Genomic DNA, 25,499 nt, shown 5'->3' with positions numbered 1-25,499 from the left:
GGGGTTTACAGAAATTGTCAGAAAAAGAGAAGATGTGCAGTCTGATATGGAAGGAGGAGGGAGATGAGGCCTTCATGAAGGTCCATGTGCACATGTTAAAGTGCAACATCAGGGCATTTGATTTAGATTAGGCAAATCAGACAATTCAAATGTGCCTTAAAAACAGTGCAAAGTAAAATTTTCTTTGAACTTGTTTGTGATTGGGGATGGATCAAATGCCAGTGTACTAGAGTCATCAGGTTTAATCTGTTTTTACAACTCTTTGTGCGCCTCTTTATGTTTTTGGATGTAATCTGGAATGGTCTTGGTGCAGTTGATGAACCGATCCTTCCTCAGGTGCTGAGCAGTGACTTGCTTATCGATATCGATGAACATGTAGTGTTCTTCTGCTCCATACTGAGGCCAGTAGGCAATATCATCCCCATTGGGAGATCTGCACAAACATGCACACGCTATAATCATGCTGGTTTTATCCCACGGTGCATTATAAACAAAGAGGGTTCATTCCTACCCTGTGCGGGCAAAGTTGCCCCAGTAGCTCATCATGATTTTGCTGAATTGTTCCTCTTCTTCTGGACAAGCCTCTAAAACCAACAGACCAGTCAGATGTCAGCTGCAGACTTTGACACTCAGTAAAAAAAACCCAGAAAGCAATTATTTCTGGTGGTCATTTGATGAACATTACTTACTCTCAAATTTGACATGGGCAGTTGTGAAGCAGACGCCGAATACCGTTAAAACTTCATCAAAATGGTCACTCTTTACAAATCTTGGCCTATTTGACTTCAGGAAACTGAGAGTGTACTGGTACTCATACAGGTACACAGGAGCTCCTGCATCTGTTAGTGGACAAATGTGTGCCAATAGCAGTTCTTCAGGGTTAGGAAGATGAGGGCTTAGCTTTAGAATAAATACCTCTGTGGGCAGTTGTCTAGTCTATAAAGATGTAGCTTTAGAATAAATACTCTGTGGCTGCTGTCTTAATGGTGAAAGGTGATATCTCTCCGAGCAGCTTGGTAACCCATCTCGATTTTTCACACGATCTTCAGCAGATCCCAAATATTCTCTGTTAGCATCAGTTTCAGCATGTCATCTGCTGGCTGCAGGCAATATGCAGCAAACATGTCAACAGCTGCTTGATTGGATGAAAAGTGTGATACTCTGAATGATTGGCGATGTTTATCTTACATCAGGGAAAAAAGAGGACAGAACACAGTCCTGTTTCCGGTCCATTCCCTCTGTCCAGTTTGGAGAGCAAAGTTGCAAGTAGCAGATGACAAACAGAAACAAGAAGATTAGACAGAACTTTATTGATCCTTTGGGAAGACTCCCTTAGGGAAACTGAGGTTCCCACAACATTGTATAGCATCACACAGGGTAAGAAGCACACAGAGTATCGAAAGTGAAAGTAAAAAAAAAAAACAGTTTGTAATATAACACAACATAAATACCAGACATACTGATCAAATATTGGCTATTACTGTTCCTCTCATTCCCGACCTCTGTCTTCCTGTTACTCCTCCCCTTTTATTTGTTTATTAATTATTACAGGTGTTTTTCAATCAATCAATCAATTTTTTTATATAGCGCCAAATCACAACAAACAGTTGCCCCAAGGCGCTTTATATTGTAAGGCAAGGCCATACAATAATTGTAAAACCCCAACGGTCAAAACGACCCCCTGTGAGCAAGCACTTGGCTACAGTGGGAAGGAAAACTCCCTTTTAACAGGAAGAAACCTCCAGCAGAACCAGGCTCAGGGAGGGCAGTCTTCTGCTGGGACTGGTTGGGGCTGAGGGAGAGAACCAGGAAAAAGACATGCTGTGGAGGGGAGCAGAGATCATCACTAATGATTAAATGCAGAGTGGTGCATACAGAGCAAAAAGAGAAAGAAACAGTGCATCATGGGAACCCCCAGCAGTCTAGTCTATGCATAACTAAGTGGTGGTTTGTGTGTTGGGGGGTGGCTGGATATTTTGGTGTTCTTTTCTTTTCTTTGCTCTCAGGTGGCATGGAAACTGATTTGTCTGTGGAGAAGGTGCTGGCTGAAGAGTCCTCACCCTCATCAACATCATGTGCACCTGTGATGGTGCTCACATGCAACCTTAAAGACTTTCAGCTGAAGCAGATAATTGGATGGCGTTCTGCATTTAAGCATGTGTGATTCAAGCAGAACTGCCGGGAACTCGACCTTGTGATGTTCGTTTGTGAGACGCTGAGGACCGCGCCTGGGTTTGACACATCGAGCCGTGAAGCAGGAAGGGTGAGGACACATGCTGTCAGCACACATCAAGGTGATTAATTGTTTGACTAATTGTTGATAGTAACTTGGTGTTATACTTGAATTGTGATGAGAATTGTGCAGCTTGCTTCTCACTGCTGTGGCGTGCGGATAAGTGATCCTCCACCTGTTGTGAGAAGCTGCTCATTTGCATAAAGTTAAAAAGATACAGACCTGAATGTGTTGCTGATAGCGTGTGTCTTTTGAAGATATTGTTGTAACTGCTGACTTACCTCACCTCTTCTTTGCTTCACAGAGAGTCAGTTTGTCGTGTCCACCTGGGGGGTGTTTGGCGGTGGTAGTGGCCAGGAGCGCCGGGCTTTGATCCTTGCGGGCGCTGGAGAGCGTGCCAACAGTCACTCCCACCAGAGACGCTTTTTTGTTTTACACTTTTTATGCACAGGGTGAAAATAATTGTTTTTGGAACCGCTTTTCTGGTTATTTTAGCGCTGGGTTCCGTCTGACGCAGGTCCGCTCCTCAACCCGTCGACACATAACCACCTGATCCAGCCCTAACTATAAGCTTTAGCAAAAAGGAAAGTTTTAAGCCTAATCTTAAAAGTAGAGAGGGTGTCTGTCTCCCTGATCTGAATTGGGAGCTGGTTCCACAGGAGAGGAGCCTGAAAGCTGAAGGCTCTGCCTCCCATTCTACTCTTACAAACCCTAGGAACTACAAGTAAGCCTGCAGTCTGAGAGCGAAGCGCTCTATTGGGGTGATATGGTACTACGAGGTCCCTAAGATAAGATGGGACCTGATTATTCAAAACCTTATAAGTAGAAGAAGAATTTTAAATTCTATTCTAGAATTAACAGGAAGCCAATGAAGAGAGGCCAATATGGGTGAGATATGCTCTCTCCTTCTAGTCCCCGTTAGTACTCTAGCTGCAGCATTTTGAATTAACTGAAGGCTTTTTAGGGAACTTTTAGGACAACCTGATAATAATGAATTACAATAGTCCAGCCTAGAGAAATAAATGCATGAATTAGTTTTTCAGCATCACTCTGAGACAAGACCTTTCTAATTTTAGAGATATTGCGTAAATGCAAAAAAGCAGTCCTACATATTTGTTTAATATGCGCTTTGAATGACATATCCTGATCAAAATGACTCCAAGATTTCTCACAGTATTACTAGAGGTCAGGGTAATGCCATCCAGAGTAAGGATCTGGTTAGACACCATGTTTCTAAGATTTGTGGGGCCAAGTACAATAACTTCAGTTTTATCTGAGTTTAAAAGCAGGAAATTAGAGGTCATCCATGTCTTTATGTCTGTAAGACAATCTGCAGTTTAGCTAATTGGTGTGTGTCCTCTGGCTTCATGGATAGATAAAGCTGGGTATCATCTGCGTAACAATGAAAATTTAAGCAATGCCGTCTAATAATACTGCCTAAGGGAAGCATGTATAAAGTGAATAAAATTGGTCCTAGCACAGAACCTTGTGGAACTCCATAATTAACTTTAGTCTGTGAAGAAGATTCCCCATTTACATGAACAAATGTAATCTATTAGACAATATGATTCAAACCACCGCAGCGCAGTGCCTTTAATACCTATGGCATGCTCTAATCTCTGTAATAAAATTTTATGGTCAACAGTATCAAAAGCAGCACTGAGGTCTAACAGAACAAGCACAGAGATGAGTCCACTGTCCGAGGCCATAAGAAGATCATTTGCCTTTAACTACCATGATTTTTTGTGTGTGTGTGTACGTTTTACACTTACTTTGGGAATTAACCACCAGCTTCATCATTATTTACTCCAGTCATGAAGGTACTGTGAGCAGTTCATGATTCTGCAACATTTCATCCACAGGTTTTCTCAGAAAGTGTCCATCACAGTCACAGGAATAGGCCTTAGTAAAATCTGCACACACAACACAAAATGTTGTAAAACAAGATATAGTTTCTGCCTTAATCAAAACAGTCAAAAAATAAAAACCATGTAACTCAAAACTCAAGCTCCTGAAGTACAACGAATGCACAATTAAAAAGTAACTTGGCAATCCATAAACAACCAGCATGTACTAGCTCCAAAGACTCAAATACATAAAAATGATGAAACTGTCAAGGCACATCATACGCCTCAGCCTCAAGTTATCAGCATTGACAGGACAACAGGAGTCCGTAAAATCAACAAAAAGTGGTGTTACATGGTTACCGTTTTTGAGAACTTCCTACTAGACTTATAGTTAAGAATAGATATAGGGGTCTCAAAAAATGTACCCAAAAGTACTCTGAAATATGAATACCAGGAAATGGTTTTATTGGGAATAATGATGTTCACCCTAAACCCTAAAGTTGTTCTGCAAGACATTAAAGTCCAGGAAAAATGCCACAGTTGACCCTAATTCAGAGAGCAAAATGGTCGGGTTCTGTGCAACACATCCTAAGGGCTGACTTGCATCTCTTTCCATACAAAATTCAGTCTCAGCAAATGGCAAGGAGACTTGATTTTGCTAGGCGGTTTTCCAGAAAACTGTAGACGGATGATTTGTTTCTTAGGAAAGTTCAGACAAGGAGGTGACACTGATTATGTGGTGTAAAAGATAAAGGGTTAAAACATCAACAAGGAAAGACTGAACTAAACACTATGCATTGGGGAGAAAAAATACACGCTTTGGCCACATGGTCATGCAGATAATGTCTGATAATATTGTTTTTTTTTTTTTTTTGTGCTGTCAAAACACTTTTGGGTACATTTTTGAGACACCCTATGTGTGTGTGTATACATACATACATACATACATACATATATATATATTATCTATATATATATATATATATATATATATATATATATATATATAATATATATATATATATAGATATATATATATATATATATATATATATATATATATATATAAACACACACATACAACAGGGGTGCACATAACTTTTTCAGAGAGTTACTCAGGTGAGTACCAGGAGATGGTGTTGGTACTCACTCCATATAGCGTGGTCTTAAGTGCAGTCTTCCTCACTGTCCTCCTCACTGTCACCTCACTCCTCTGCTTCAGCTTCCTGCATGGTAGATGATGAAGATACTGCAGATGCATCTCCCGTCTTGGTTGAGCCTCCGATTAGCTGTCTCCATCCATAGGTCACAGCTTGCTTTGGGTCAAATGTCTCTGTGGTCTGCTTTGACAGGTGAATGCGCATCAGGGCTGAGAGACGAGCATGTGACAGACGAGATCTGTACTTGGTTTTTATTATGTTGAGATGTGAGAACCTCTCACAAGCTGCACTCTTAAAGGCAGTGTAAGAGACAGCTTAACCACCTTGTTGATGTTGAGTAAGCATCTGGGTTACTTGTATTTATTATTTGGACCAAGTCATATACAGAAGAGGCTCCCAGGTTTCCTGCCTGCTTTAAGCGCATCCATTCTGTCACAGTGGTGTTTTTGTCAAGTTGCAAGGCAGCTTCATATTTCTTGAGAATGCTGCAAACTGTTTTGTTTCCAAAATTGTGGAGCTCTTGCATTTCCTGAGGCCATGTTGAAGGATCAAATACTAAGAAATGATCACATGACTTGAGGGAATCATATCTGACTTCAAACTCTTCAATTAACCCCTGAGTAAGTTTGTCTTGTCTCTGTCAGCATCAGCATTAGAAACTCTGTGCACTGTGACCTTCACCATCAAGCAGAAGTGTGAACTGTCCAATGGCCACCATGAGTTCATCTTTACATTCTCCAATGGTCAGCTTTTCCTTCTGAAACCTAATGGATGTGGTCTTCAATATGTTGCCAATGTCAAGCATGTTTGACAGAAAGCACTGAAAACGCTCTGTGCAGATATGCTGAAGGTCACTGTTATCACTCGTATCCAGTTGCATTTTAATGGCTGGCAACAGTCTTGATATTTTTATCAGTGTTTCATGCCTCCATGCAGCCATCTGATATTATGAAACTTGCCCAGTTTCACAAAGAGATCCCATTTTCTTCACACAGCTTCTTCAGTGCAGCATTTTTTTTGCTCCACCTTTTTGTAAATAAAACTGCAGCAGCTTGACCACAGAGCGATTGAATGTCTCACAGTAAGGCACATTATCAGCTGATTTTGCGCAATTCTCAGTGTGTGTGCGGTGCACAAAATGTGCACAAGGGAGTCTCCAAACGCAGCAAGTTGCCGGAGTTTTGGTACCACACCGTTGTACATACCGACGTTGACAGCTGCCCCGTCTGTGCACACAGCAACCAACTTTGTTGTCCAGTCATCCAAGCCTGTCCTGGAAAAGTCTCACAAGTCCGTCTGTTACGTCCTGTGCGGTTCGGTCAGCACCCAGTTCAATCAGTCCAAGAAAGTCGGACGTAAACTCTCCGTTGCTGGACACAGACACAATGTAAACGATTTCCTGCTGCTTTTTGTGATGTCCTCAGATCCATCAAAAAGCAGCCCCCAAAATTCAACAGACTGCAATTTGGTTCGTAACTCCTCGCTGATGGTGTGAGCGATGCTCTGCACGATCCGTGTGCCGCCTTCACGTGAAAGATACGCACCCTGACATTTACTCCCAGCCGCTTCAGTAAAGGAATGTCCTCAGAATAGGAAGACATGGGACGTGCATGTTTAGCTTTATGGAAGGCGAGCAGAAAAATATTAAACAGAGCTTGCCGCTGTTCTTCATTCAGCTTGTCGCGCATCTGATAAGTGGACGATTGGACATTTCTTCTCGGCTAGCGTCACATTCGTGTGCTCCTTGCTTTTTTCATGTTTATCAAATAAAGGATGATTGAAATTCTTTGAGCCTTTATAAAATGCACCTTATCTGCTAGATGTGGATGTGAGCGGCAAATCTTGCACCACATTTCAGTGCGCTCATCGTTAGCTTTGAGCCACTGCACATCTTGGAGCCACTTTTCTAGAAAAGTCTCTTCTTTGGCTCTGGCTCTGGCTCCAGTTGTCGTCTCTTTGTGGTGGCGAAACGCCAAAGAAGCTGCTTAATGTTTGTTGTTTTCTGGACATCTCTGACAGTAGTTGACAAGCAACATGTGAGATGAAAGTTAAGACATGATCGGTGAATACGCAAAGGCGTGAAATAACACGTGTCATTACACATTCCAGATTTTTGCCGCACATGTGTACCACTTATGTGCACCCCTGTGTGTGTGTATATATATATATAATATATATATATACAACACACACACACACACACACACACCACACACACCCACACAACACACACAAACACACTGAGGAAAATAATATTTCAACACCCTGCAATTGTGCAAGTTCTCCCACTTAGAAATCATGGAGGGGTCTGAAATTTTCATCTTAGGTGCATGTTCACTGTGAGAGACATAAAAAATACGGAAATCACAATGTATGATTTTTTTAATAATTTATTTGTATGTTACTGTTGCAAATAAGTATTGAACACCTACCAACTACCAAGAATTCTGGCTCTCACAGACCTGTTCATTTTTCTTTAAGAAGCCCTCTTATTCTGAACTCTTTACCTGTATTAACTGCACCTGTTTGAACTTGTTACCTGTATAAAAGACACCTGTTCACACACTCAGTCAATCACACTCCAACCTGTCCACCATAGCCAAGACCAAAGAGCTGTCTAAGGACACCAGGGACAAAACTGTAGACCTGGACAAGGCTGGGATGGACTACAGGACAACAGGCAAGCAGCTTGGTAGAAGACAACAACTCACATTCATTCATCTTCTACTGCTTAGTCAATTAAGGGTCGCAAGGGGCTGGAGCCTATCCCAGCAGTCATACAGCATGAGGTGGGGTACACGCAGGACAGGATGCCAGTCTGTCGCAGGGCCACAAATAGACAAACAAACACAGACATACCCACACACACACCTACAGACAATTTTAAAGATGCCAATCCACCTAACCCGCATGTCTTTGGATGTGGGAAGAAACCGGAGCACCCGGAAGAAACCCATGCAAACACGGGGAGAACATGCAAACTCCACACAGAAAGGCCACAGGAATTGAACCCACGACCTTCTCGCTGTGAGGCAACAGTGCTAACCACTAATCCACCGTGCTGCCCAAAGACAACAACTGTTATGATTATTTATTAGAAAGTGGAAGAAACACAAGATGACTGTCAATCTCCCTCGGTCTGGATTCCATGCAAGATCTCACTTTTTGGGGTAAGGATGATTCTGAGAAAGCTCAGCACTACACAGGAGGACCTGGGCAATGACCTGAAGAGAGCTGGGACCACAGTCACAAAGATTACATTAGTAACACATGATGCTGTCATGGTTTAAAATCCTGCAGGGCAGCAAGGTCCCCCTGCTCAAGCCAACACATGTCCAGGCCCGTTTGAAGTTCACCAGTGACCATCTGGATGATGCTCTGTAAGAAGCATTTCAAGGTCCTGGAGTGGCCTGGCCAGTCTCCAGACCTGAACTCAATAGAAAATCTTTGGAGGGAGCTGAAACTCCAAACCTGAAAGATTTGGAGAAGATCTGTATGGAGGAGTGGACCAAAATCCCTGCTGCAGTGTGTGAAAACCTGGTGAAAAACTACAGGAAATGTTTAACCTCTGTAATTGCAAACAAAGGCTACTGTACCAAATATTAACATTGATTTTCACAGGTGTTCAAATACTTATTTGCAGCAGTAACATACAAATAAATTATATATATAAAAAAAATCATACATTGTGATTTCCAGATTATTATTATTATTATTATTTTTTTAGATTATGTCTCTCACAGTAGACGTGCACCAAAGACCAGACCCCTCCATGAGTTTCTAAGTGGAAGGAAGAAAGAGAATTGCGAAATCGCGCAGGGTGTTGAAATATATATATATATATATATATATGATATATATATTATATATATATATCTATATATATATAATATATTATATTAAAACTTTGAGAACCACTGATTTAAATGAAGTCATGGTTGTTGACCTTGAATGTTCTTGTATCCATCCCCTGATTATCTGAAGTAAACTATCTGAAAAAGAGATACCATGTTTTAAAAATAATCCTTCCATTTATTCTGTACAGTTACTAATGGCTTCGATAACAGAGGTCGCACTGTATACAAATGACCATAGTTCCTAAATGGTTAATGCAACGTATATCTTGATTGCTACATTTTCTGCTCCATTGTAGTACAGTGTAGGCTTGATTATCCTTGTTAAATAAATTAGGAGCTATTCACCTCAAGCATGTGTTTTGTCTTCTGATGCTGTATATGGGAAAAAAAACAATCCATTTTCAGAATTTAGACATGGAATTTGATCATTTATACCAGCCAAATATTTGACTTTTATTTACTTGATAACTGCATGATAAACACTGTTTTCAGTTAAGTAGTCCAACTAGAACGTCTAAGGCCGGAGTTTTCAAAGTGTGGGAGAGTAGAGAGTGAGAGAACAAATGAATAGCTGCCCCCCCCCCCCCACACACACACACACACACACAACTTCAACATCTTCGGCATTCTTTTTATTCTTTTAGACATCATATTAACACATTGGTAAATTATATTATTGTGTTTTAAGGAGCTGTCTATGCCATTACACATTTTACACCCTTTTCAAACATTTTAAAAACTTTGTATTCTTTTATTTTTACCTTTTGTCATATTTTAAACATTTTTTAACATTTAAACATCTGTGTTTTTCTCAACGTATTTGACATAACACATTTTAACATAAATAAAATTAGTTAAACTTTATACAAATTTAGTCTCCTCATCTAGTCTCAGTCTCATCTTGTCTCACCTCTTGTTTGGAGCGAGCAATGAGTCTGGGATTTTTGACGCGCACAGGTGGCTGATGCAGGCTGATGCACTGAGGAGAGCAGCAAACAAAGATCGTCCTCTACTTTCTTCTTTTTTAGTTGCCTCAAATTCTGTCTTCTCACTGGTAGATTTATGCACTAAAAATTTATCCAATTTGCTCCTGGCATGTTAGCTAACAGTGTTTTCTTTGTCCTTTTTTCCCCCATCTTTTTTTGTTGATTAACAGTGTTTACAGTTATTTTTTGTGCCCCCTGAAGAACTCTGGTGCCCCCCAGGGGGCACACCCCACAGTTTGAAAACCACTGTTCTAAGAGGTCCTTGTGGCTCGTTACCACATACCGCATTTATATTGTCCTTAATATACATGGGCCACCTTCTACTGGTCAACGCAAAGAAATTAATTTCTTTACAAAGACCACACCAGCCACAAGTGGCTTTTTTTTTCAGTTTTTTTTGTCATCCACTTGTGTAGAATTTGCACACAGAACACTACAGAGACAAAAACAAGAGGCAACAAACAACTGCTGTAGCTACCAAAGATGCCTATGTATTTATAATGTGTTCAACTCACTAACCGAGTTTCACTTCTACAACTACACACTTTGACTCGCAATTCTCAAGCAACTGACTTGAAGGAGTTCCCTTATTATCATGCTAGCTTCCTGAAGATAGCTTCCCAGCACACACCACATACGTGGTCCCTCAGACATCAAAGAGGCTTCCAAAGAAATTAATGGATAAACTGTTGTCAAAGACACACACACACACACACACACACACACACACACACACACACACACACACACACACACACACACACACACACACACACACACACACACCACACCACACACCACACACACACACAAAATGCGGCCTTAGAAGCTCTTGGTCAAACCTGAACATGCACAAATTTAAACATGTATTTGATATACTTGTTCAAGGAAGTATAATTTGCCAAATTTTGATCATATTTTCACGGGATGGGTGCAAGAAACTGTGACTGAAACAAACACTAACTGAGCGTAATTTTGTATCTCCTTCTGGCCTCGTGGTTAGTGGGGGATAAAAAAATTAATATAATGTAACAGAGGACAAAAGCAAGAATGTTCAACAACTCATGAAGTTATTCTTTCCACTTTTCATGCCTCACCTCACTAAAACTCTTTGCTGCATCAATGTTAATGTTTCTCATGCATTCAGCCATTTCCTTTGTAGACTCGATGCTACACCCAGATTCATTGGCTACTACCTGAGAATGGATATGAGAAATCCACAATCAAGATTACAGTTATATGGTAATATGGTTTTATAATGTTGTAAAACAATGCATAAAAAACACTATAAATAACCTGGATTATTGGCAAGACATCATTATTTATGAAGCCCAGCAGCCCCATGGAAGCAGTGCCACTTTCAGCAATTGCACGATGGAACAGCCCATCAGACAACGGCGAGAGAAGCTGTGAACAAAGAAACCGAAAATACAAAGTGCACAGTGTTAACTTTATAGTAATGTTATTGCACAAAACAATGGCATTAAAATGTGTCCATCCTAAAAACAACAATGCTTGACTGTAGTCTGGCTCTTACCAAAAGAGATACACTCATACCGCCAGCAGACTCCCCAAATATGGTGACTAAATTCGGATTTCCGCCAAAATTGTGAATGTGCTGCTGAACCCATCGAAGGGCTTCAACCTGGTCCAACAGGCCAAAGTTTCCTGGCATGTTCTCATCGCCAGTGCTGGATAGAATACAGAACCATGGTTGGTTAGGCTGAATTAGGCCAAGTGATCAGTCACCGTTAAATGGTAAATGGACTGCATTTATATAGCGCTTTTCCATCTGCATCAGACGCTCAAAGCACTTTACAATTATGTCTCACATTCACCCCGATGTCAGGGTGCTGCCATACAAGGCGTTCGCTACACACCGGGAGCAATAGGGGATTAAAGGCCTTGCCCAAGGGCCCTTAGTGATTTTCCAGTCAGGTGGGGATTTGAACCCATGATCTTCTGGACTCAAGCCCAACACCTTAGCCACTAGACCATCACCTCCCCCACTTTAACTTAACTTAACGTTAACTTTCTTTCTTTGAGTTACTCTGTTTTGCAGAGACACCATAGTGGAACTGGTGTGGATCCATGTTATTTTGACCTGTTTTTCACCAGATGCAATTCCAAACTAGTCCAATTATGAAGCACGGGATATTTGTGAGCTAGCTCACAAAGTGATGCCAATTACAGCCGCTCTGCCATATCACTTATTTGTTTGTAATATATATATCAGTGGTAGTAAATCTGTTGTAATAAAACACCTGAATTAACAAACCGGTCAACTTCTGTAAAGAGCCCAACAGGTTTGTATATAAACAGTAAATGTAACTAACAACTATGCATTAAGCAACAACAGCTATGAAAGTCCTGTCATCTTCTACTGAATACATCAGACAATATTATTTTCATTCATGCACATAAATATGGCGCGCTGCCATTGCGTAAAGTCTCTCTGAAATCCACCAATTGGTTTAAGAGGAGTTGCCCATACAAGACTCTTGGACAGACAGATCGGGTGGTTCCTATTGAAATTCCTACTGTCAGGGTTTGAGTTTTGCTAGGTGTTCGGTTTTATTTTGTTCTTTTGTTCTGTTCCAAGGGAGAGAGACAAGAGAAAGAAAAGACAGGCAGACCCAAGCAGGAAAACCCCAGCAAGAGAAGAAACCAACCAAACCCAACGAAATGTAAAATATTGGTGATGGGTGTTTCTCTCTCTCTCCTGGCCACACCCTAGTTCTGGTACTTTCCATGCACACCTGTTCCTGATTTGCTGATTACCACCTGCGGTTATTCAAGCTCACTGGGTATGTTTGTTCCCCGCCAGTTTGTCGTGCCTTGTGCCCTCATTCCAGCTCTGTTCCTGCGTTCCATAGTCCTGCCTGCCTCTTTGTGTGTACCTGACCTCCAGCCTGTTGCTTCAACCACGCCGGTTTGCCTGATGTTTTTTGTACTGCTGCTTTTTCTGGACTGCTTACTTGTGTACCGACCACCACTATCCTCAATAGGAAAAACCTTCTAAAAACCAGAGCTGTTTGTCTGAGCCGTGCATTTGTGTCCTGCAATTCCAGACCATCCCGCCTGATACCTACATTCCTATATTCTGTGACTGGGTACAAAAAATTAAGTAAACATTAAACGTATGGATGAAATGTATGGAAACCAATGATGAAATTCATAGGAGACTGAGGAATCATAAAGGCACTTGTGTTTTATGATCACTGCAATTGCACTTCCACTTGGGATAATAGTGATAATATTATTATCTTTTCTTTTTTACCTGAGAAAGCCCAGCAGTCCCAATCGGTACTGGATTACAACCACAACTACTTCCTGGTAAGCTGCCAGGGCAGATCCATCGTACATTGAAGCTGACCCTGATGCAAACCCTCCACCGTGGATCCAAACCATGACCTGGTAAGTCAAAAGAGACTTTGAAGAATGCACCACAATAAATCAGTGTTTTGTGAAACATTTGCGTTGTTCACTAATGTGACTGGCCAGCAGCAAACATCTGTGAGACCTGCTCCAGCAACTCTCATCCTGTTACTCCATGCGTGTGCACAGTAGCGCCTCTGAGTGTAGTAGACATGCAATAGCGCATGGAACTGTGATGGTGAAGAATAAATGGTCCCCGCATCACACAGAACAATCAGAGAGGACGTGGTCAATCATATTGTTGGGATGTGCCCGTTTGTGTTGTGTGCTTTCGGCACGTGTAAATGTGCCACTTTTTTTTTTTTTTTTTTAAGAGTACGAAACATCAAATAACTTTGATAGTTACTGTGAGATTACAATGCAACATCAGAGGGAATAAGTGTGGGTTTGAGCATGGATTTGTAGACGAGGGCCAATGGTCAAGTAGTAAAGGGACAAGCTACAAACTTTGTATTATGGGCCATGATGTCTCAAGTTTCCTTGTGGGAAAAAAAAAAAGGTTTTGCACGAATGACACTCATGGAATTTTTCTCTTATCCTGACATTTCAGCATTCAGGTGTCATTGCTGCAGAGTTGTGATCTGTCAAAGATATTCATCAATTTTTGATCTGTCAAAGATGTTGTGTGGGCCGCTGAAGAGGAGGTACTGCTGGCCCACGACCACCAGATGGCGCCCTGCTTGAAGTGCGGGCTTCAAGCACGAGAGGGCGGAGCCACTGGGAGTGACAGCTGTCACACATCATCAGCACCAGCTGTCACTCAGGCAACTCATCAACATCACCATAAAGGCCGGACTGCAACTCCACCTCCTCACCGAGAAATCAGCCACTAGAAGAGGTAATTCTCTGCTAAACTGAAAACTGTGTCTTAGTTTGAACTCTTTTTGCAGCCGCTTTCCTGTGGTGTTTGCCTTATCGGTGGTACTGGAGTTTGGTGTGATCAGCGACGGCTTCGCTTCACACCCCAACCAGATAAGTGGTTAGACAGGAGCTGCACGAGTGTGTGATTGGAGGTGGAGGTGCTCCCTCCCTAAAGAACACAGACGGTGGGATTACTGAGTGTGCGAACTCACACTCATCAAAACTGTTTCTGTTCTCTGCCAGCAGTACCAGGTCTGACAGCTGGAGACGGTGGCCACCTGGGGATGCAGGACTTGGCGGCTCCGGTGTTCTTCAGATCCGTTGGCGGTGAGGGCCGTGTGGGATCCAGCTCGGTTCAGGACGGACGTCTCCTATCCTCAAGCCTGCCCACACGTCACTCAACATATAATTGTCTGTGCTACCAAAACTGTATTTGTCTGTATTCCGTTGTGCACTTCACAACATTAAATTGTTACTGTTTGGCTTATCCATTGTCCGTTCATTTAACGCCCCCTGTTGTGGGTCCGTGTTCCTACACCTTCACAACAAAAGATATTCATCAATTTTTTTGATGATGTAGAGTTGTGATCTGTCAAAGATATTCATCAATTTTTGATGATGATGTGGACTATTACTGAAAGCATTCTCTTCTCATGTGGTTTTATTAGATGTCATTAGTGTTTAGTTGACCTTGACTCTGTTTTCAGGACATCAGTACTGACTTCTAAAAATCTGAAGTTGTGCAACCTCTAGCACAGAAAGTAACACGAACAGACGTTCTCCATTAGATCACCAGTCTGAGAAAATTTCTCAGGTGATCCTGTCAGATGCTCCCAGAAAAAAAAAAAAAAAAATCACAGGTGCTCCTATTCTGAACTTATGGAGAAATCAGAATTATTGGGTCTGTATTGCCAATAGTTTTGAAACTATAGTCATTTGAAATTTTAATTCATTTTGCCAAACAAGCCTAGTCTAACTTCTGACATTTCATAGTTTCTTTGAAATGACACGTACATCTTTGTCATAGGGGCTGATATTTTTCTTTTTAAAAATGTAATCATATCAATTGCATGTTAGAAACTTTTCATTTCACAATGCTCTGAAAATGGCCAAAAAAAAAAAAAAAAAAAAATGTAACCAAACAATGCCACCTATGAGAGCTACTCATTCAAACAGCATAGATAAAGTACTTTTTTCCTGTGATTTACAAAATATTAGGCAATGTGTGTGCAGTAAGCATACATATTACTGATACAGGAGTGTTACAATATATAGTTAGGGAAGTCCTGCAACCTATACTCCAGTGCAACTAATTTCTTGGTTGGGGATATATAATAAAAATTAATAATCTAGTGTCAGTCTGTGTGGCCATTTACCCCCCATAAAACAATGCACCAGACCCTTTAAAATCTCCTTGCTAGTGGTGAGTCCACATGGAGGTGACATCATGTTGTAGTATCATGTCGAGGCATTCTTTTGATGCGTGCAACTTATACCACAGAAACTATGATATCTGAAGATAATCTGACAAACTGTGCAATTTTACTATTATAGATACCGACCCAATATTTGGGAGTTCTCCATAATAGCACCTGTGAATTTTTTGGGGGGAAATCTGAGAGGTTGACCTGCCTCTCTTTGGGTGACTTGATATGGAATAACCCTAAAGGAAGATATTATTGGGCACTGAGTGGTAAAAACAAATGCATCCAGTACAGGGTTACTTACTGGCAGCTTGGCATCAGGAGCTTTGTTTCCAGGTGTGTAAATGTTGAGGTAAAGGCAATCTTCTGAAATGTCTGGCAACTCTAATGTCAAACCCCACATTGTATTCACAAGATCCTTCAACTGTCTTGTATACTGAATACATCTGAATACAGAACACTGTTATTGCAACTGTTGTAATATACATTAACGACTGCAAATTCTATTTAATAGAATAAAGTATGTTTTAAAAAAAAAAAAGCCTTACATGAAAGGCTGACGGGAAGCATCTCTCACTCCTTCCCATCCTTCTGCAGGTTGAGGAGCTCTCAGTCTCAGCGCACCAACAGGTGGTTTTGCAAACGGAACACCAAGAAAGGCGTGGACTCCCGCTTTCCTCCCCTTTACTGACACATACTCACCTCTGAGGCTTCCAAGCTTTGTGTGGACTACAGGACCTATTTAGAAATTAGGACTAAATCAGTATCAGTGCATGTAAATAATACAGCCTTCATTTGTTATCATTTTTAGTATCTAGTTGGTAATATAAAATACAGAGTTATTCCTCTGTCCATATTAACACCAGAAGGCCTGCAATTGGGAGTCAGTGTCCTGCTTGTTCAATTTCAATTCATATATTTGGACCTGTTGAATTCCATCCATTTTCTGTACCCGCTTACTCCAATTAAGGGGGACGGGGGGCTGGAACTTATCCCAGCAGTCACAGGGCACAATACGCAGTACACCCTGGACAGGACGCCAGTCTGTCGCAGGGCCAGGATCTGTTGAATTACGATTTGTTTTTTGTTTTTTTGGGGGGGTTTTTTGCTATGCAAAGCCATGGTAAAAGTAACGGGTACATGTATCCTTGAGAGTACATAGTCTGTCTTTAGCATGTATGTGGGAATTTAGTGACTTACTTCAGGCAAGCTTCACTTGCTTTAACGATACGAAACACTAGAAGATTGAGGATCATCGGTATCTTTACTAAGTCACTTTGGTTTAACAAACTGAATTTTCTTGTGTTTACACAGTGTAGGTTTTTCCACCTCTTTGGCACATTCTGTTTGTTGTTAGCATTTGCATCTGGCCTCTGTGAATAAAGCTGTTTCATCTGTTACTGGTTCACTCTGTTCCATATTGTGCCCTTCGTAAAGGACATTTTAGTCTTCTGGCCTCCCTCCTTTTTTGGTTGTATAAGTTAATGTTTAATCAAAGTTTTAAGGGTACTTATATCTTGTGAGTCCGGTTAGGACAGGTCTGGGAGCATGTGCTAGTGCAAGTGATCTCTAAACAAGTTTCACCACATGCAAATTCAGTTCTGATGGATGAGTCCATGAAGGCACTGAAATCCTGGATGTTAGTCTTGATGGAGGACAACTACAAACACCTATGATCAAACTCCTCACTCCACTTTTCCAAGTGTTGTAGTCGGGAGATTCATGTTAAACATTGCAGTATTATCTTCAACATAATGTTTGGTGAACATTTCTCACTCAGACACCCAAGATGTTGGACTCTAACTTTACCCAACACCCAGTTCATGCACTTATTCAACAGAGTAGGAGGCAGATCCCATCCCTGATGAATGTCCAAATTCATTGCGAAGACTGCCTCCATTTTGTGAAGAACTTACAGTGCCTGTGTCAGAATTTCAGACACAAAATGGCTGGACACAATCAATCAATCAATCAACTTTTTTCTTGTATAGCGCCAAATCACAACAAACAGTTGCCCCAAGGCGCTCCACATTGCAAGGCAAGGCCATACAATAATTATGAAACACAGTCTACGTCTAAAGCAACATAACCAAGGGATGGTCCAGGGTCACCCGATCCAGCCCTAACTATAAGCCTTAGCGAAAAGGAAAGTTTTAAGCCTAATCTTAAAAGTAGAGAGGGTATCTGTCTCCCTGATCTGAATTGGGAGCTGGTTCCACAGGAGAGGAGCCTGAAAGCTGAAGGCTCTGCCTCCCATTCTACTCTTACAAACCCTAGGAACTACAAGTAAGCCCGCAGTCTGAGAGCGAAGCGCTCTAATGGGGTAATATGGTACTATGAGGTCCCTAAGATAAGATGGGACCTGATTATTCAAAACCTTATAAGTAAGAAGAAGAATTTTAAATTCTATTCTAGCATTAACAGGAAGCCAATGAAGGGAGGCCAACACGGGTGAGATATGCTCTCTCCTGCTAGTCCCCGTCAGTACTCTAGCTGCAGCATTCTGAACCAACTGAAGGCTTTTTAGGGAACTTTTAGGACAACCTGATAATAATGAATTACAATAGTCCAGCCTAGAGGAAACAAATGCATGAATTAGTTTTTCAGCATCACTCTGAGACAAGACCTTTCTGATTTTAGAGATATTGCGTAAATGCAAAAAGGCAGTCCTACATATTTGTTTAATATGCGCTTTGAATGACATATCCTGATCAAAAATAACTCCAAGATTTCTCACAGTATTACTAGAGATCAGGGAAATGCCATCCAGAGTAACGATCTGGTTAGACACCATGCTTCTAAGATTTGTGGGGCCAAGTACAATAACTTCAGTTTTATCTGAGTTTAAAAGCAGGAAATTAGAGGTCATCCATGTCTTTATGTCTGTAAGACAATCCTGCAGTTTAGCTAATTGGTGCGTATCCTCTGGCTTCATGGATAGATAAAGCTGGGTATCATCTGCGTAACAATGAAAATTTAAGCAATACTGTCTAATAATACTGCCCAAGGGAAGCATGTATAAAGTGAATAAAATTGGTCCTAGCACAGAACCTTGTGGAACTCCATAATTAACTTTAGTCTGTGAAGAAGATTCCCCATTTACATGAACAAACTGTAATCTATTAGACAAATATGATTCAAACCACCGCAGCGCAATGCCTTTAATACCTATGACATGCTCTAATCTCTGTAATAAAATTTTATGGTCAACAGTATCAAAAGCAGCACTGAGGTCCAACAGAACAAGCACAGAGATAAGTCCACTGTCCGAAGCCATAAGAAGATCATTTGTAACCTTCACTAATGCTGTTTCTGTACTATGATGAATTCTAAAACCTGACTGAAACTCTTCAAATAGACCATTCCTCTGCAGGTGATCAGTTAGCTGTTTTACAACTACCCTCTCAAGAATCTTTGAGAGAAAAGGAAGGTTGGAGATTGGCCTATAATTAGCTAAGATAGCTGGGTCAAGTGATGGCTTTTTAAGTAATGGTTTAATTACTGCCACCTTAAAGGCCTGTGGTACATAACCAACTAACAAAGATAGATTGATCATATTTAAGATTGAAGCATTAAATAATGGTAGGACTTCTTGAGCAGTCTGGCAGGAATGGGGTCTAATAAGCATGTTGATGGTTTGGATGAAGTAACTAATGAAAATAACTCAGACAGAACAATCGGAGAGAAAGAGTCTAACCAAATACCGGCATCACTGAAAGCAGCCAAAGATAACGATACATCTTTGGGATGGTTATGAGTAATTTTTTCTCTAATAGTCAAAATTTTGTTAGCAAAGAAAGTCATGAAGTCATTACTAGTTAAAGTTAATGGAATACTCAGCTCAATAGAGCTCTGACTCTTTGTCAGCCTGGCTACAGTGCTGAAAAGAAACCTGGGGTTGTTCTTATTTTCTTCAATTAGTGATGAGTAGAAAGATGTCCTAGCCTTCACGAAGGGCTTTCTTATAGAGCAACAAACTCTTTTTCCAGGCTAAGTGAAGATCTTCTAAATTAGTGAGACGCCATTTCCTCTCCAACTTACGGGTTATCTGCTTTAAGCTACGAGTTTGTGAGTTATACCACGGAGTCAGACACTTCTGATTTAAAGCTCTCTTTTTCAGAGGAGCTACAGCATCCAAAGTTGTCTTCAATGAGGATGTAAAACTATTGACAAGATACTCTAACTCCCTTACAGAGTTTAGGTAGCTACTCTGCTCTGTGTTGGTATATGACATTAGAGAACATAAAGAAGGAATCATATCCTTAAACCTAGTTACAGCGCTTTCTGAAAGACTTCTAGTGTAATGAAACTTATTCCCCACTGCAGAGTAGTCCATCAGAGTAAATGTAAATGTTATTAAGAAATGATCAGACAGCAGGGAGTTTTCAGGGAATACTGTTAAGTCTTCTATTTCCATACCATAAGTCAGAACAAGATCTAAAATATGATTAAAGTGGTGGGTGGACTCATTTACTTTTTGAGCAAAGCCGATAGAGTCTAATAATAGATTAAATGCAGTGTTGAGGCTGTCATTCTCAGCATCTGTGTGGATGTTAAAATCGCCCACTATAATTATCTTATCTGAGCTAAGCACTAAGTCAGACAAAAGGTCTGAAAATTCACAGAGAAACTCACAGTAACGACCAGGTGGACGATAGATAATAACAAATAAAACTGGTTTTTGGGACTTCCAATTTGGATGGACAAGACTAAGAGACAAGCTTTCAAATGAATTAAAGCTCTGTCTAGGTTTTGATTAATTAATAAGCTGGAATGGAAGATTGCTGCTAATCCTCCGCCCCGGCCCGTGCTACGAGCATTCTGACAGTTAGTGTGACTCGGGGGTGTTGACTCATTTAAACGAACATATTCATCCTGCTGTAACCAAGTTTCTGTTAGGCAGAATAAATCAATACGTTGATCAATTATTATATCATTTACCAACAGGGACTTAGAAGAAAGAGACCTAATGTTTAATAGACCACATTTAACTGTTTTAGTCTGTGGTGCAATTGAAGGTGCTATATTATTTTTTCTTTTTGAATTTTTATGCTTAAATAGATTTTTGCTAGTTATTGGTGGTCTGGGAGCAGGCACCGTCTCTACGGGGATGGGGTAATAGGGGGATGGCAGGGGGAGAGAAGCTGCAGAGAGGTGTATAAGACCACAGCTCTGCCTCCTGGTCCCAACGCTAGACAGTCACAGTTTGGAGGATCCCAAAAAATTGGCCAGATTTCTAGAAATGAGAGCTGCTCCCTCTAAAGTGGGATGGATGCCGTCTCTCCTAACAAGACCAGGTTTTCCCCAGAAGCTTTGCCAATTATCAATGAAGCCCACCTCATTTTTTGGACACCACTCAGACAGCCAGCAATTCAAGGAGAACATGCGGCTAAACATGTCACTCCCGGTCTGATTGGGGAGGGGCCCAGAGAAAACAACAGAGTCCGACATTGTTTTTGCAAAGTTACACACCGATTCAATGTTAATTTTAGTGACCTCCGATTGGCGTAACCGAGTGTCATTACTGCCGACGTGAATTACAATCTTACCAAATTTACGCTTAGCCTTAGCCAGCAATTTCAAATGTCCTTCGATGTCGCCTGCTCTGGCCCCCGGAAGACAATTGACAATGGTTGCTGGTGTCGCTAACTTCACATTTCTCAAAACAGAGTCGCCAATAACCAGAGTTTGATCCTCGGCGAGTGTATCGTCGAGTGGGGAAAAACGGTTAGAGATGTGAACGGGTTGACGGTGTACACGGGGCTTCTGTTTAGGGCTACGCTTCCTCCTCACAGTCACCCAGTCAGCCTGCCTTCCCGACTGCACGGGGTCTGCCAGGGGGGAACTAACGGCGGCTAAGCTACCTTGGTCCGCACCGACTACAGGGGCCTGGCTAGCTGTAGAATTTTCCACGGTGCGGAGCCGAGCCTCCAATTCGCCCAGCCTGGCCTCCAAAGCTACGAATAAGCTGCACTTATTACATGTACCGTTACTGCTAAAAGAGGCCGAGGAATAACTAAACATTTCACACCCAGAGCAGAAAAGTACGGGAGAGACAGGAGAAGCCGCCATGCTAAAACGGCTAAGAGCTAGTAGCTACGCTAAGCTAGCGGATTCCCAAACAGGGAATCCGACACTAGACAGGCTGTGGAGCAGCACAGGTAACGCACGACAACAGTGCTAAAATAAAATAAAAATCCACTAGACAGGCTGTGGAGCAGCACAGGTAACGCACAACAACAGTGCTAAAAAATAAAATAAAATAAAAATAAAAATCCACTGGACAGGCTGTGGAGCAGCACAGGCAACGCACGACAACAGTGCTAAAACAAAATAAAAATCCACTAGACAGGCTGTGGAGCAGCACAGGTAACGCACGACAACAGTGCTAAAATAAAATAAAAATCCACTAGACAGGCTGTGGAGCAGCACAGGTAACGCACAACAACAGTGCTAAAAAATAAAATAAAATAAAAATAAAAATCCACTGGACAGGCTGTGGAGCAGCACAGGCAGCGCACGACAACAGTGCTAAAACAAAATAAAAATCCACTAGACAGGCTGTGGAGCAGCACAGGTAACGCACGACAACAGTGCTAAAACAAAATAGAAATCCACTAGACAGGCTGTGGAGCAGCACAGGTAACGCACGACAACAGTGCTAAAACAAAATAAAAATCCACTAGACAGGCTGTGGAGCAGCACAGGTAACGCACGACAACAGTGCTAAAACAAAATAAAAATCCACTAGACAGGCTGTGGAGCAGCACAGGTAACGCACGACAACAGTGCTAAAACAAAATAAAAATCCACTAGACAGGCTGTGGAGCAGCACAGGTAACGCACAACAACAGTGCTAAAACAAAATAAAAATCCACTGGACAGGCTGTGGAGCAGCACAGGTAACGCACAACAACAGTGCTAAAAAATAAAATAAATAAATAAAAATCCACTGGACAGGCTGTGGAGCAGCACAGGCAACGCACGACAACAGTGCTAAAACAAAATAAAAATCCACTAGACAGGCTGTGGAGCAGCACAGGTAACGCACGACAACAGCGCTAAATAAAAATCCACTGGACAGGCTGTGGAGCAGCACAGGTAACGCACGACAACAGCGCCCAAAAAAATAAAATAAAAATCAAAATCCACTGGACAGGCTGTGGAGCAGCACAGGTAACGCACGACAACAGTGGTAAAAAATAAAATAAAAATCCACTGGACAGGCTGTGGAGCAGCACAGGTAACGCACGACAACAGTGCTAAAAAATAAAATAAAAATCCACTGGACAGGCTGTGGAGCAGCACAGGTAACGCACGACAACAGTGCTAAAAAAAAAAAAAATAAATAAATAAAAAAATAAAATAAAATAAAATAATAAAATAAAAATCCACTGGACAGGCTGCGGAGCAGCACAGGTAACACACGACAACAGTGGTAAAAAATAAAATAAAAATCCACTGGACAGGCTGTGGAGCAGCACAGGCAATGCACGACAACAGTGGTAAAAAATAAAATAAAAATCCACTGGACAGGCTGTGGAGCAGCACAGGTAACACACGACAACAGTGGTAAAAAATAAAATAAAAATCCACTGGACAGGCTGTGGAGCAGCACAGGTAACACACGACAACAGTGCTAAAAGATAAAATAAAAATCCACTGGACAGGCTGTGGAACAGCACAGGTAACACACGACAACAGTGCTAAAAAACAAAACAAAAATCCACTGGACAGGCTGTGGAACAGCACAGGTAACACACGACAACAGTGCCAAAAAACAAAACAAAAATCCACTGAACAGGCTGTGGAGCAGCACAGGTAACACACGACAACAGTGGTAAAAAATAAAATAAAAATCCACTGGACAGGCTGTGGAACAGCACAGGTAACGCACGACAACAGTGCTAAAAAATAAAATAAAAATCCACTGAACAGGCTGTGGAGCAGCACAGGTAACACACGACAACAGTGCTAAAAATAAAATAAAAATCCAGTGGACAGGCTGTGGAGCAGCACAGGTAACACACGACAACAGTGGTAAAAAATAAAATAAAAATCCACTGGACAGGCTGTGGCGCAGCACAGGCAACGCACGACAACAGCGCCAAAAAATAAAATAAAAATCCACTGAACAGGCTGTGGAGCAGCACAGGTAACGCACGACAACAGTGGTAAAAAATAAAATAAAAATCCACTGGACAGGCTGTGGCGCAGCACAGGCAACGCACGACAACAGCGCCAAAAAATAAAATAAAAATCCACTGAACAGGCTGTGGAGCAGCACAGGTAACGCACGACAACTGACATAAAGGCTCGAAACGCTGGCATGAAGCACAAACAACCTGACAGAGACTGAAGGAAAACAAGAGGCTTAAATGCAGGTGATAATTAGAGGAAAGGCACAACAGGTGAGAAGGGAGAGCGGTAACAGGAACGACACACCCCAGACAAAGAGCAAGAGAGTGCAGGAAATGAAAAACCAATCACATACAACAAACTAAAAATCCAACAAACACCCCCTCAACCCCAACCATGACAGCCTGTGAACAGGCCGAATATGATGTCCCACAACTTTCTTGGGATCCCAAATATTCTCAAGATGTCCCACACAGCAGTTCAATCTCCATCAAGGAATGTTAACACAAACACTGGCAATGTTCCTGTTTGTGTCCCGTGAGTCTTCACTGAACTAGGATCTCCTGTCACAGCTAGGAATTATTGGCGTCTGTGGATGTGAGCTTAGGACAACATTTGTCTGTTGCATCAGCAGTTAAATATCTTCATGATGGCAATCTACATATCTCTGATAATGCACAGATTTGTGTGCCCTCTCCCCCTAAAAAAAAACAAAAAAAAACAGTGCTAATATCTGCACTCTTGAGAATTTTATGAAAGTGTCCTATCTGATAATGTTAAAGGAAGTGGAATAATAATAATAATAATAATAATAATAAAGAAGCAATACACACACACACCACAACAACAACCTTTATCCCCCAAAGTGGCTTTGCTCCACAAATTAATGGTTTCTTCCTTGGCCTATACATCACCCTCTCACCAAGTTTCCAGAAATTTGGTTTAGTTGTTTTTGTGTAATCCTGCTAACATTCATCTTTAATAGTTACAGATATGTGTGAAGTGTTGGTGGAGGTTAAGTGCTGTAGGAGCACTTCTTGTGTTGAGTGTGAATGAGCCCTGCGATGCATTTTATAGCGCTTATTGTGCAGGTTTCCAATAATATGTAAACCAAACTGGTAATATAACAAAGAACAATTGTTGAAGGTGGTTTACAGAGGAATAGCTAGGATACCTACAGAACACAAGGTTTACAAATTGTGCCATTTATTATGTGAATATTAGTTAAAAGATAGCAATAAAAGTTGTTGGATTTGGTACTTGTCAGGTTGGGAGGTAGCGAGGCACTGACTGAGGCTGGACGCAACATACAGACTCACAGGCTGGCGTATGAGTAAAGGCTGGGTCTTTAATGGAGACACAGGTACGGTACACAGGCAAGCAGTCCATGGTGCAAAAGTATAGATAAGGGTGAGACAATAAGTCGAGGTTCAAAACAAGCAGAGTTCAGTAAACTAGCAAACAGGGCAATCAGAGCAGAGGCAAAAACGGGTTCCAAAAAGCAGAGCAGGGGTCAAAAACACGGCGAGGCAAACAACAGAACAGAGACGTAAG

General features: G+C 41.4%; 1 protein-coding gene across 1 annotated transcript in view; it reads right to left on the bottom strand.

The window, feature by feature from the left end:
* Window positions 1-998: 998 nt before the first annotated feature.
* Window positions 999-25,499, bottom strand: part of ces2b (carboxylesterase 2b) — a 65,070-nt gene continuing 40,569 nt past the window's right edge. Inside the window, exons 14-22 of the mRNA XM_034176812.1 lie at window positions 16,355-16,544; window positions 16,111-16,252; window positions 13,364-13,497; window positions 11,621-11,774; window positions 11,380-11,490; window positions 11,181-11,279; window positions 4,004-4,146; window positions 1,189-1,260; window positions 999-1,100 (exon numbers count right to left, since the gene is read on the bottom strand). Of these exons, the coding sequence (XP_034032703.1) occupies window positions 4,102-4,146; window positions 11,181-11,279; window positions 11,380-11,490; window positions 11,621-11,774; window positions 13,364-13,497; window positions 16,111-16,252; window positions 16,355-16,544 (875 nt within the window). The 3' untranslated portion in view covers window positions 999-1,100; window positions 1,189-1,260; window positions 4,004-4,101. The remainder of the gene's footprint in view (window positions 1,101-1,188; window positions 1,261-4,003; window positions 4,147-11,180; window positions 11,280-11,379; window positions 11,491-11,620; window positions 11,775-13,363; window positions 13,498-16,110; window positions 16,253-16,354; window positions 16,545-25,499) is intronic.

This window comes from Thalassophryne amazonica, chromosome 8, assembly GCF_902500255.1.
Source record: "Thalassophryne amazonica chromosome 8, fThaAma1.1, whole genome shotgun sequence".
Lineage (NCBI taxonomy): Eukaryota > Metazoa > Chordata > Actinopteri > Batrachoidiformes > Batrachoididae > Thalassophryne > Thalassophryne amazonica.
Note: the sequence above shows the minus strand (reverse complement) of the source record. Positions and strands in the feature narration are given on the sequence as shown.